General features: G+C 42.1%; 1 protein-coding gene across 1 annotated transcript in view; it reads left to right on the forward strand.

Moving 5' to 3' along the window:
• The window catches only part of LOC122798903, a 39,698-nt gene extending 27,743 nt beyond the window's left edge, over positions 1-11,955 (forward strand). The window contains exon 2 of the mRNA XM_044068003.1: positions 11,333-11,955. Within this exon, the coding sequence (XP_043923938.1) occupies positions 11,333-11,550 (218 nt within the window). The 3' untranslated portion in view covers positions 11,551-11,955. The remainder of the gene's footprint in view (positions 1-11,332) is intronic.
• Positions 11,956-14,853: the final 2,898 nt, after the last annotated feature.

A 14,853-nucleotide genomic window follows, 5' to 3' on the forward strand; every position in this document is an offset into this window, starting at 1 on the left:
CATCTTGCATGGCATTTTGGCACTGTACTGAGTTTGGTGCCAAATTCATCATTAGTACTTGTAAGCATTACGTAAATAAATTAATTTGAATGTGTTAACCATGGCAGAGCACTGATCAAAATGACCAATTTCAGTCTCAGTCCAGGGAAAAGTACAACAGTAAAATTAGAGCACACAATGCAGACATGATATCATTTCAATACAATGTGTACAACAAGGTTAGAGCACTGTAACAATACATTAAGTATAGCTAAGCACTCAGTGTGACAAACTCTTCACACCCTATTGAAAAGTCGGCACTTGAAATGCCAAGTGACAGCAAGCTGAAAAAATAGACTACAAACACAGGAGAAAAGCAGCTCTTGAAAATCACTCTTCTCCTTTAAACTTGTTTTTTGCAGGGGGGGGGGCAAACCACCAAACCTGAACTTATATATGCCAACTCTGAGATTGCCATATCTCAGAAGCCATTCAGTCTCCATCTTTCATAACTTATTCTAGTGGCCCAACATTTCAAATGCTTACCAAGTCTCTTTCTATTATGCAGAAGATTGAAGTTGAAAACAGTTTATGCAAATGTTTAATTAAGTCTGATATACAATTAGAGAGATACATAGAGTAAGAACGTTATTAGACAGTGAGAGAATATAGTATGCTTAGGTAATGGTAATCTTTGAATTTGAAATGTGTGTGATCTTTAGGCAAAGCAAAATTTTATATTTTAGCCTTTGCTACTTTTTTTTTACAGAAAAAAAAAGTTACTGATGTTTAATAGATCTAAAACTATATGAACTTTGGATATACACTGCCCTGAAAGTTGCAGCTGACATGCAGCTAAACCTCAGCTGTGATCCTCTCTGTTAAATTTGAAATAAAGGCCAAAGGAGCTCAGAGTGATCAGTAAAAAAAAAAAATTCTCTCATGATCTTGTCTGATATTCGGCTTACTCACTGTAAATTGTCTGAGCTTGTAGGGTACTGTGGATGGGATTCAGAGATCTTTTCCTGTACATGGGTGCCGGAACCATAGAGCGAGGGGGAAGGGGTGCCCCCCCCACTTTTGCAGATGCCAGATCCAACTTACATATACAAATGGTAAACCATACCGCAGCAACTCCAAGATCGCAGCAGATCCAAGTTGTTATCCTAAGTTACATATACAAACAGTAAACGGTTTACTGTTTGTTTATGTAAGTTGAATCTGCTGTGATCGGAGTTTGTATACTGTGTACACTTACCATCAAAATTTTGATGTTGACAAAAATGAAACATAATGCTAAATATACGTAGAATCTGTATTATTTTTCATTTTATCATTAGCATGCCCTGCCTGCATTACGTAGGATGTAGCAAAGTCACCATTCCCCTCCAAGTTTGAGTTTAGTCCCCTTTCCCACTTTGTGTTTTGTTTATGTTGATATTCCACATAGTTTTATGTATACCATGCATACATTTTCCTAAGGAAGACTATGAGTATCCATTTTCCTTCTCAAACATCCCCTCAAGGTTTGTTTGATTCGCACACATTGACCTTTAGACCTCATCAGTTGAGCAGAAGAGTTGGCACATGTTTGGGATAGTGATGTCATGTCGCGATGCCTTGACTGTCTACCTGGAGAAGAACCATTCAGTACCTGGTGGGACAGAGCACGCAGCCACACTGGTGGATCAAGCTTGCTGCCTTTGCTGAATGTGTGGGCTTGTTGGTGCATTTCTCACAGCATTTGCTGTTGCAGCGGGTGTGGTGTTCTTCCTGGACATAGTCTAATGTTTTCTAAGTAAGCAGTCTTCATATCTCACTACATCACTGGGTGAGGTGGTGTTAGGTTACTGACTTGTTCATGGTGTGTGGAGAACACCTCATAACTGTCTACTCACCGCTCAGTGCGCCCTGTTTGGAAGTTTCCCTTTAGACACTACTTTGACAAATAGGTAGATGCTAACAGTTGCCTGTCCCATTCTTTTTCAGGAGCAGTTATTTTTTCTGACTTCTGTTAAATGAATGGGGGAAAAAAAATCAAAGGTAGACGACATCAGGTATAAATGCTTGCTGCCGCCGACAGCCATAGACAGACCACTGCATATTTGATCTCTTGTCAGAATTATATCTTTCAGTTGTTGAATTTCAATTTGCCTGACTTTATTCTAACAAACAGGTGTCAAAAGTCAATATTTAGATTGATTTATAAAGCACAGATCTTTTCTTAATTCTGTTCAAAAGTTTGTTTATTTAAAAAATTGATAAAAGAAAGGCCAACTTAACACTCAGATGCCTTGTGGTGATTTCCAGTTGTAATGTATGTTGTGAACTTGTGATTAGTTTAGTTACCCAAGCATTTGATTGAGTGCACTGCATATATAACTAAGAACAGCATTCATCATTGAAGTAGTAGGACCGTTTGGCTTTCTGCTATGTAAAAAGAAAGCTAACCCACTTAGTCTTTTGCAAAATTGCAATGGGTTGTGGTGTAGTGTGTGTGTGTGTGTGTGGGGGGGGGGGGGTGTTGTACCAGATTTCAGTGGCAAATATGATTATGACAACTTTCATACTGCACAGATAAACCATCTCTATGTGAACGTGAACATTATCCTCAATATGTGATGTATGATATGTGTGGTCACACATGCTGGTCAAAAATACAAGTCTCGCATGCAGGGTTTTTTAGGTTACTCAATTAGCATGCTAGCTGTGAAGCAGGTCTTCCTTGTAAGTTAACCCAGTGCCCACATTTTTACAATTTTTTTATTTTAAATTTCTTTTCTTTATTAGAATTGGATTATGATCCAATAGCTCCCACTGTTGTGCTCTGCCTCTGCTGCTGGCTCCCTCAACTAACTTCCACTTGTCTGGGGGGGGGTTCAACTTCAAATTCAGGGGACTGGGCATACTGCACTAAGCAACTGCATCAGTCTGCCTCCCCCCTGCCTCAGACTGACTAACTTAATAGTTCAGTCTGGTCAGAGTTCAGTGGCAGGTCACAGGTGTAAAAATTTCCAGATTCCAGTTAAAGCTGTTGTGTTCTTTCTGTGACCTTACCGGCTCCTGTGCTTTTTTGCTTGCTATAAAAATAATCCAGACCTCCTTCCTTCCTCAATCAGAGTGTGAGTGAATTGAATTTTGTAGTTTCTTTCTAATTTGTGCTTCTGCATCCTATACATGGACAAAGTAAGTAAGGGATCTTTGGGAGGAAAGTATTCATTTTGAATCTGTAATTTTGTTTTTACTTCTACTGGAAAAGTCATTGGGGAAAATGCTTCATTTTTGTACTTGTGCATACGTGGTGGAAAAGTAATTAAGGGAACCTTGGGGGAAATGATTTATTTTGATGGCATTTGCTAGTGCTTGCGCATACATGGACAGACTACTGAGAGGATTGTTAGGGGAAATGTTTCATTTTTGGTGCTTGTGCATACATGAACAAACCTGACTGAAGTGGTCATTGGAGAGGAGAAAATGTTGCTTGTGCTTACATAGACAAAGTGAAGAAGTTGTTGGGGAAATGCTTTATTTTTGTGCTTCAGCATACATGGAAAAGTAATTAGGGGAACCTTAGGGAAAATGATTCATGTTGATGTCATTTGCTCCTTACATGGATGCATGGACAGGTTATTGAACAGGACATTTGGAAAAATGTCTAATATTGGTGTTTTTGCATACATGGACAAACTGCTTAAGGGAACCTTGAAGAAATGATTCATTTTGATGTAATTTGCTTTTTATGCATACATGGACAGACTACTGAGGGGTGGTCATTAGGGGACGTGTGGTATATTGTTAAACAGTACAGTCAGATGTAGGTCCATTGCATCCCTGCTTATAAAGCTGTTGCAGTTCTCGCTATGCAGGTCAGGTACTGCATCAAGTACTTTTGTCAGCTAATTAATCTCCACTGATAAATTGTACAGAAAAGGGTAACATAATTCAGAATGGCATGCTTAATTTAAAAGTGCTGCAATTTCTTCTTTAACACATAAATCCTTATATCAACACACATTGGCTTCATTTTTAATTTTGTAAGAAATTTATGTGCAATTATCCTTAATGAAACTTAGCTTGCATCACGCTGATGCTCCTGTAATGGTAGTAAACACTTTTAAAAAGTTTGCCCTTTTTAAATCACTAACTGCCCCTCTTGCCATCCGCACCCCCAGCCTTCAATAGCTGCTGGCACCCCTGTCCCTATACTCGCATTAACTGTTGTGGTCAATGCAGTTTCTGTGATTGCGGTAAAAGATGCTTCCTCACTGTGGCTGTGGATGTCTCTCAATCTCATTATTGTTTAATTTGCTTGTCTGAATGGTCTCTAAGTATCACCAGTTCTAATCATCACTTGTCAGTGGTACATACAACAAGTAGCACAGGCATCACATTGGAGCTGGCACCCACCCACACACACACACACACACACACACACACACACACACACACACACACACACACACACGCACATACACGCGAGCACGCATACACACATACCACTTAACTGTTCTTGGTTTTGCAGAATGCCCCAATGCTGCCACTTAATTTTGTCTTCTCCCTCATAAATCACAGAAGAGCATAGCCATTCAGTAATGCCATATATTAGAGTTTCATACCTCTTAACGATCTGAAAATGCATCACAATGCTAAACTATTGTTCTATTAACTTTTTAAGAGAATTAAAGTAATATTTAAAATCTATCCCTAACTTGTGGTCTTTGTTCCTGCATTACTTGTTCTCCTGGTTTACAGAATGTTCCTGATCCTGCTTCTTATTTTTGACCTCCCCCTTATAAATCAGGTACGATTACAGTCGGTCAATAACACCAGGCATTAGATTTTCATACTTTTTGTTCAAAAAATGCTTCCTGGTACAAAACTTGTTGTTCTATTAACTTTTTAAGTGACTTAGTGTAATGATTTTAACAGTGACCATCTAGTGTTCCGTCATGTATTACAGTCTTTGTTAGTCTAAGGGAGCTGATAGGTATGGGCCAACACCCTCACATACACACACACACACACACACACACACACACACACACACACACACACACACACACATATGCACACACGCGCACATACACATGCAGTCACTCAGTCACTCGCTCTCACAGTACGTATGACACATACCACTCACCTGATTGCAATCAAGGACGCAGACACGCATGCGCACACACACACACACACACACACACACACACACAAACAGACACACACACACACACACACACACACACACACACACACACACAAACAGACACACACACACACACACACACACACACACACAGACATATACATGCACCCAAACACACACACACACACACACATGCACACACACAATCTTTCACATCTATCTACTCTACCTATCCTCTAGCTAACTATAATATTGTGACTACCCAGGCAGGCACACAACTGTAACATGCACACACACACATTCACCCAAGGCCCCTCATAGCTTGGTGTCATTCAAAGGGGATCAAATGCCTGTCAGCCTGAGATGACATGCTCGACAAGCCACGATGCTTCACTAGGGACGGCTTGCACCTATCAACCCTGGGTTTTCGGATATTGGCAAAGACTCTTGCTTCCCCCATAGTGCCTTTTTTTAGGCAAGGCTCAAAAGACAGACCCACCTCCATAGGTATCACAATGGATAAGAAACTAAGAGTAATGCTACTCAACGCCAGAAGTCTAATCCTCAAGATGCACACACTCAAAACTCTCCTTAGCATGGAGAACATCGATATCTGTGCAGTAACAGAAACCTGGTTCAAGGCTCCTGAGAGCACCCCAGCACTACCAGGGTATACCTCATACCATGCTTTTCGGCCCCAAAACTTGGACCGAACCACAAAAAGAGGGGGAGTATCAATATTTGTCAAAGATACCCACACCTCCAGGTTGGTGGCACAGCACGAAGCATCAGAGACTATCCACGTGCAACTAACAGTGGGTAAAACTGCCTTCCAGTTTATAGCCTGCTACAGACCACCCTCCCAAACCCAGGAACCCCACTCGGCCTTCCTGAGAACACTGGAAAATATGTAGGTCTCTACAAACACCATTATATTGGGCGACTTCAACTACCCAAACAGACTGGGAGCATTACTCTAGCTTCAACACCCTAGCCCAAAGGTTCCTAGAATTTATAAACTCAAATGCTATGGAACAACTTGTTACCACTCCCACAAGAGGGAAAAACATACTGGGCCTGATCATCACCAACATAGGGACTCTATGCTCCAGACCAGAAGTGTATCCCTCACTGGTAAGATCAGACCATAAACTAATCTCACTGGATATTCACATCCCGACCCCAACCCCTGCCCAGAAAACCACAGTGAAAAACTTCTCTAAAGCAAATTTCACACTCCTCAAAACCTAGGTGGAATCCTTCAAAGCCCCCGAGCCTGTGACAAATACGGCCCAGACCACAGAATCCTTTATAAATGCATTCTATGAACACCTTCAGGAATGCATGGATCATGCAATCCCAAATAAAACCAAGACCCAGTCCTCCAAAGGCAGACGTCCTGTCTGGTGGACTCCAGCCATAAACAAACTATACAATAGAAGGAGGAAGCTACTACATGATAGAGCAAAATTCCAAAAAGGGAAGGCATCTCTGATCAGTATTAGCAAAAAACTACGGGCACTCATAAAATCGTCTAAGGCCAGCTTCAAGAGAAAAATTGCACAGGACACTAAGGATAATCACAAGGCTTTCTTTAGTTATGTTAGGAACCTGGGTGGGAATTCCCAGATATGCTCAGAATTAGTCCAAAATGACAAAAAATACATCAAACCCAGAGACATTGCCAACATCCTAGCTGACAGGTTCAGCGCAAACTTCTCCCCCCCTCCCCACCAAAAGGGCAAATATCTATCCCAGCAGAGTACTGCCCCCCATGACATCTCAGATGCTCATGTAAGAGCCGCCCTCTCCAAAGCAAAAAACACAGCATCAGTGGGACCAGACGGTGTCCCGGGCTGCGTCCTACATGAACTCCAAGAAGAGCTAAACCCAAACATAAAACTACTGCTCAATCTCAGCCTTACTACAGGATATGTACCCAAAGAGTGGCGTACAGCAACAGTGGTCCCTCTCCACAAAGGTGGTGCCTCAATGGATTCTGGAAACTATCGCCCCATAAGCCTGACTAGCTTGGTCTGCAAAGCTATGGAAAGGATCATCATGGACCTCATAAATAAAGATATTGGGGACCGACAGACACTGGATCCTACCCAGTTCGGCTTTGTTAAGGGCAGATCCTGCCTCTTAAACCTGGTCGATTTCTTTGAAACAGTCACCTAGGCCATTGACGAGGGGAAGGTGGTTCACACAGCCTACCTGGACCTCGCAAAAGCCTTCGATACAGTACCCCACTCGGGCATTATAGATAAGCTCACCAGCTTAAATATAAACCCCTATGTCACTAGATGGGTTGCAAACTGGCTCAAGGACAGAACCCACATGGTCAGAAATGCTGGAGCCATGTCAGACCCCAAACCAGCTACAAGTGGCATCCCACAAGGCTCAGTCCTGGAACCTCTCTTGTTCGGTATATATTTCTCGGAGGTACAGGCCAACACGGAAGGACTGTGGCTGACCAAGTTCGCAGATGACTGCAAATTGGACGCCATAATTGACTCTCCAGCTGACACAAGCATCCTCCAAAAGAGCCTCATAGAAACAGACAACTGGTGCCAGAGCCGTGGCCTCAAGCTAAACGCCAAAAAGTGTATAGTCATCCCCTTTGGCAAAAACAAAGTGCCCACAAATTACCTGGTAATCCATTAAGTACAGAAGAAGTAATTAGGGACCTGGGGACCCAAGTTGATAGCAATCTCTCATTTGACAACCACGTGGCCAAAGTGGTTAGAAAAACATTTTATATAGCCTACCTAAGCATGAAGGGATTCACATTTAGATCAGGGGAGGTCATCATGCCTCTTTACTCATCCCTCATCAGGCCCATAATTGAGTACAGTGCCCCTTTTGGGATGTACCTTACCAGACACCTGCAGCAACTGGAAAGACCCCAAAAGTACCTCACCAAGAGGATCAAAGGGCTCAAACAGATGCCATATGCTGCCCGGTTAAAGAAACTCCAGCTCTACTCAGTGGCATACCACCTGCTCAGAGGCGATCTGTGCCTGACATATAAAGCCATGTCCAACCCGGAATTAATGGACATGATGCACCTCAGAAAATCCAAATCCCATCGAGCTACGCACTCAAGAGACTTGAACCTCAGCACTGAAATAAATAGGACATGCTGGAGGGACAGATTCATAACCCAGAGGCTCCCTTCACTCTGGAATAAAATCCCAGTCCAGGTCAGGCAGAGTCCCTCATTGACTCTCTTCAAGAGGAATCTTGATGAGTGGATGGGAGATCGTAGGTTTACCCCGGGTATCACTTCTGTGTCACTGTTAGACAGAGGCACAGTATACTAACCTCAAAAAAGGGAATAGCAAAATTAATTTAATATGGGTGGTGAAAGCCAAACACACTCTGGCTAGGCTTATAAATGCCCTAGGGCAGATAGCCTAGTATGAACCTATGAACCTATAAGTGATCCTGTAATAAGCCCTTCCAATAAGCCTTGGTTGCTTAGTCACATTTACCAATTGGATAATAATATTGTACAGTAATAATTGGACACCCTTTTAAGGGTCTTTGGGTAGCTGATAAGTATTAGCTGGTGGTGGCAGAAATTACTGCCATATAGTCTGGGCAAAGGGGCACAGCTGGAGAATCTGTGTCAGCCTTTCCCAGGAGTGTCTGTGAAGTTGTATAAATACTTATCTCAAAGTGTGTATGGTGTGTCAGCTACCTGGGCAGGGACACGAAGCACTGGTGGGACAGAGAGGGTACTGGAGGTTAGCTTGCCAGCTAGGCTAAGATCTGGACCCTATAGATGTGCCAGTGGGGAGTCTTATTGGGGACCTGGAGAGCAAGGGAGCAACCAGCCCCAGTCTGACTGTGATCCCTGTGTGCACTTACGGGAAATTGTACTTTACTGTGTCTATTTGTTATCCTTTCCTCTTATATGAGATGCCCTCCCTGGTGTTGGTGACAAGGATTGAGGCTCCTTGATTGCTAGGCCAGGGCACAGTTGTCACAGTCCTAACACATGCTGTTTTTAGGTGCTGCCATTCTTCTTCAACTCCACCTATTTCCTCCTCTTCGTGGGGTGATAAAGCCCTGAGTAATTCCTTGAACTGTTGTACTTTCTCTCCTTTTAACATCCAGGTCTTCAGCCTGGTCTTAGAGCCTTCTCTGACCACTGCTTGCAGCTGATTGTGGCAACTAGTGGTTTATGCTGTGGCCAACTGTTTCACTGGGGATGACTTTGCAATCATGGATTCTACCCTGGTACCTTTTCCTTACTAGGAGGAAGTCTACATGGGTTGTATGTTGACTACTGTTGTATGTGATCTTGTGACTGTCTCTCTGAACCATGTGTTGGCCACTGTCAAGCCATTTGCCAGACAGAAGTCTAAAATGGCTTTTCCTCCTTTATTCCTGTTGCCCCACCCATGTGAGCCCAGGCAGTCCTCATAGCCTGTTCTGTCTGTCCTGATATGTGCATTCAAGTCACCCATTATTAACACCAATTCATGTTGTCCTGTAACCGCTGTCTGAATGCACTCTTTTCCTCACTATCACAACCCTGCTGTGAGATTATGAATACTGCCCTCTCATTACACTGGAGTCTGACTGCAATGAGTCTGTCATTAATTCTGATGATATCCCTTACTGCCTTCTGAAGCCTCTCTCTCACCACAATTCCTACACCATTTCTAGCCTGCCCTCCACCTGAGTAGTAGACTCTGGATCCTAAGCCAAGTGGCTTTGCTGCACTGCTCTTGGATACATAGGATGTCCAGCCTCCTCTGTATCATCATGTCATCTACTTCCAAGCTGCGTCCTGTCAGTGAACCTACATTAAGCATAGTAATTCTCAGTTCATGTTTTATAGGTTGGTTGGTTTTACGTCCAGCTTTCGCTCAACAGAGCTATCCCAGCTTACCCAGGCTGGGCAACTAGACATCGGCCAGTCAGTAGCTTATCATCCCAGGGCTGCTGGGCTTTATGGCAGGCACACACTGGCCAATAGGGGCACATATACCCCTCCCACCATTAGCACATGTCCCTGGTGTGAGTCAGAGTAGGTCAGAGTAGGCCAGGTTCTCAACCCATCACCGGTAGCTACCCATGCCCATTTTTAGCGACATTGGTCAACATGACTGAATCACCTAGAGCCATATTTTACACAGTCAAGCGGCTAGCCCTGCCACAGTGTGCAATCTGTGATCCGTGTTCTCCTAGCTTGAGGATACTGTGCACCACAGTAGATGACCAAAGCGATTGGTCTGTACAACTCTTCCCCCTATAGGGCACCATGTAGAGTCTGTGCTGCTGCCCACAGCTCCATTCATTGGTGAATTTGAGATGGAAATACTCAGCATGTTTTTCGGACATGGGAGAAACCCCACAGAGACACAGGGAGAACATGCAAACTCCAAACAGGCATTGGTCAAAGGTCAGGATTGAACCATGTACCTTGTGCGTGGGAGGCAAAGACCTTAACCACTAAGCCATCTGAATGCTCTCCAGAATTGTATATAGTGTTTTATTTTGCTTTTTCTCACTGTTCTCTTTGCAACATACTTTTGTTATATCTCTATTCCTTACAGTATTGTTGATTATTTTTGAAATGTCTAATTTTCAACTGTTTTTCATGTAATGTCTTTGAAAAAAATTCTCTGTCAAATGGAACTTTTCTCCCCTGACCTTTGCTGATAACGGGCTCTTGTGTGACCCAGTCAGACTTTTCCAGTAAACAAATGTCAAATAAATAAATGTTTCGCACTGCCCCTTGAATTACTCCAAACACCAGTATAATATAGTTTAAGACTTTTTGGTATCCCATCCTTTGTCACTCCTCCTTCCACTTAAAATGCAGTTAGGTTTGGAGTTTGCCTTTTTCTAAGAAATATGCTTTCCATGTTCTGTGAGTAGAATCTATGTGGGCATTATCTAATTTCTTAGACAATGACTAAATTAACAGTTTGGCAGTATTTAAGCCACAAATCTAGATATAAATCAATTTAGATCAATTGGAAGAGAAGTGCAAACAAAAAATGTTTGGCCATAATGATGTATAATGACTGATGGCTTTTTGTCTCTTTGGTAAAGCTATTTTGAAACAAAATGTTTAGATTTCTGTTGTGAACTCTTGTTTTGTCTTTATTTTATGCAGTCATGTACCATATGTATTATCATTCAAATCCTCACCGGGCTTCTTGTTTTTAAACACATTATTTTGTTTAATAGGACATGAACGTGTCATAATCCTTCTGGATGATCTCCATGATCCTGAAGCAGCTAAGCAGACTATTGAGGAAAACCAACCTACAGCAGTGAAGTGCTCCGGAAATATATTCTGTTTTAAATCTAGAGGAGAACATGAGAGTGACATTTGGAACAATACAGAAATGAAAAGATTTGATCATTATCTGGAGCAGATTTTTTTAAATCAGAACAAAAATTAACTATGAATTCTTGTGAAAATGAAAGAGTACATAAAAACACTGCACTGCTTAAAATGCATTGTCTGTTTATAGAAACAGAACGCAAGTGAATTATAAATTGCTGCTGGTACTGTAAGTAACTTCCTAACTCATGCTGCAAGATGGTGCTTCACTGTTTTTCCTACAGTGGAGAGATGTATACAAAAAACCTGCAACAAAGACAAATGATTGTTTTCCATTACATTTAATAGTTTTTGTCTTAACTGCAGTACAACTAAAGCTAGTTACTCTATAAGAACCTTAAAACTTCCTATTAGTGTTATTGTTTTCTTTCCTGAGAAATTGTCTGTACACCTGTGTTACTTTACAGTCTGTTGATAAATAAACTGCAGTAACCCTGAAGGGTGCTGTGTTACTCATTTGCAACTAGCTGCTACACAGCTGTGTCTGTTTTCTACCAACATTGTAGAACCAAAGTAAATCACATAGTAATTGATTAAAATTTTAATTCAGAGAAGGATAGCTACAGACATGCATTTAACGAGCTTACAAGAGCAAATGTAACTTTTTATTACTTCATTATTGAGTCCCAGAACAACACCACACTAAGGGCCAGTCTTAATCCAATTGGACCTCATTCCCTCAGGGGACCCCACACTGGGCTATAACAAGGCCATTATTCCTTACATGATGCAGTGATTTGCCTAAGAGACACTACAGCAAAGTGTAAGTATTTCTTTCTGATAGTCTTGGTCCCAGTGAAGAGGATAGCATTCCCTGTCATGCACTGGGCTCGTAGCTTGCCCAGCATTGTTAACAACCACGGTTCCTTTCCAACTTCACACCTCTTGTACTCACAGTGTTAGATGCTGCTGCTGAGTGTAGAACAGGCCTTTCAACCTAAAAGAGGTTGATTAACCATCTAATTTTGTGCACTGCTCAAGTTACTGTCTCAGGATAATAAACTTAGGCTTAATTTTAACACCATTAGAGACATATTAAATTGATTCCAGAAGTTCAGATAAACTCATTACTATGTTGAACATGTTGTAGCAAATAATACTTTGTTTAAAACTGATATGTGTGCATCTAACTGCAATCAAATAATTAATAAGTGTTCACTAGCTTTTAAACACAATATTTTTACTACTGAGCTAATGTTTAATAGATGTACGAAAAAACCCTGTAGAAAATGCCTTTGTAAATAAAATAAAATTGAAACATTCACCAAGACTCTGGATGAGGGAAAAGAGGTGCACACTGCCTAACTCAACTTGGCTCAAGCTTTTGACACCATACCTCACTTGGGTATAGTAGCTATGCTCAATCAGCTGGGCATCAACCCTTACGTCACTAGGTGGATTGCCATTTGGCTCACTGACAGAACTCATGCAGTCAAAATAGGGGACTCCATCTCAAATAGTAAACCTGTAACCAGTGAGGTCCCTAAGGGTTCAGTCTTAGGACCCCTACTCTTTGGAATATATTTTTCTGATGTGCAGGCAAGGACAAATGGTCTGTGGCTGACCAAGTTTGCAGATGACTGCAAACTGAGGGTGTTCATCGACTCCCCAAATGATGTTAACATTCTTCAGAAGGGACTTACCCAGACAAACAACTGGTGCATAAGACATGGCATCAAACTCAATGCCAAAAAGTGTATAGTTAGCCCCTTTGGTAAAAATGATGTACCCACCAAGTGCCATATCAACAACAACATCCTTAGCACACAATCAGTAGTAAGGGATCTGGGCACCTTGGTAGACAGCAGTCTAGCATTTGATCAACACATAGCCTCAGTAGTGCATAGGGCATACTACATGGCTCATATAATAAACAAGGGCATAGCATCCAGGAATAAAGAAGTTATAACCTCTCTGTATTCTTCCTTAATCAGGCCTATAATCAAGTACAATGCCCCCTTTGGTATGTACCTCACTAGGTACTTGCGACAGCTGGAGGGGCCACAGGTGTTCCTAACTAGAAGAATTCAGGGTCTCCAACACCTATCCTATGAAAATAGGCTTAAGTCCCTTTCACTTTACTCAAGCTCATATAGATTGTTCATGGGGGGACCCCTGCCCTGCATTTGAAGCTATCTCAAACCCCGCCCTACTAGAAATGCTGCATATCCACAAATCAACACCACGTGTCACATGCACTCAGGACCAAAATCTAGCCTGTGACATTAATAGGACCTGCTGGCGGGACATATATGTATCCCAGAAAATCCCCCATTTTTGGAGTAGACTCCCTCTCCATATTAAGCTGAGTACTTCTCTGACCCTGTTCAAGTGTAACCTGGATGACTGGATGGGTAATAGAAAACATACTCCTGGGATTACACCTGTGCCCCTGCTAGACAAAGAGGATAGGTGCTTACCATAGACACATGGGCCCACAACTTTGGCTAGGCTTGGAAAGTCCTCATGGCCAGTAGCCTGGTAACTTCCTATGATCCTATGAAAATGTATGAAGTGCATGCTAAGAAATCTGTAATAAAGCTGATTTTAATCCAGTAGCATCTACATTCTTTTACAGTACAATCACTGCATTATCAAAATGCATGATACATTTTCAAAGGCTGTGAACCACATGGTTTGCTTGATTCAAGCAGAATGGCTACTTTTGTGGAAAGTCCCCATACGTGCAATCATAAACTGAATATAAAGCAGAAGGAAGAGGCCATTTGTGTTCACAGAGACCAAAAGGAATATCTCTTTATATCTGCAGAGTTTCAGACCATCTTCAGAAAAAGTATTCATCCTGTACCAGTATTACCAGAACTAGTCCATGATGTCATTACTGGGAAATATTTTTTTTCAGTTTAATGTCCCGTGGATATTATGGGAAGCCTGAAAATGTGTGGGTTGTTTATGTGACATTCTCAGAAATATCTATATACATGACCTGTGTATCCCTAGGCCTTTTCTTTTTTTCCCTTGGAGCAGTTTTTATTCTCCTGCTTCATCCTTTAGTGTCTATCCTAGTGCTCCTCACCCATGATTGAGTCTACCAGCTTCCTCATAAGCCCCTAGACTTTCTCCATTTCAGGCTGGGGCTGGTGCAGAACTTAAGGGCATCTTAGGGATTCTTGTTGTCCACCTTCAGTTTGGGGGTTATTAACTTTAAAGGTGTACTGTTACTCCTCCTCCCTTGCAATTCTGTGCATCTGAGAGGCAGGCATGCTGTGAAGATATCTGGTGTATCGCCCCCACCACTGCAGCAGCTCAGCCAGGTTCACCACTCTTTCCCTTCCTTGGACCACCCATTATAGCAACTTCTCCAGCCTTCATCAGGGGTCATCACAAGGAATGTCCATAC

This window comes from Protopterus annectens, chromosome 3.part1 (assembly GCF_019279795.1).
Source record: "Protopterus annectens isolate FY-2018-M chromosome 3.part1, PAN1.0, whole genome shotgun sequence".
In the NCBI taxonomy this organism is placed as follows: Eukaryota; Metazoa; Chordata; order Ceratodontiformes; family Protopteridae; genus Protopterus; species Protopterus annectens.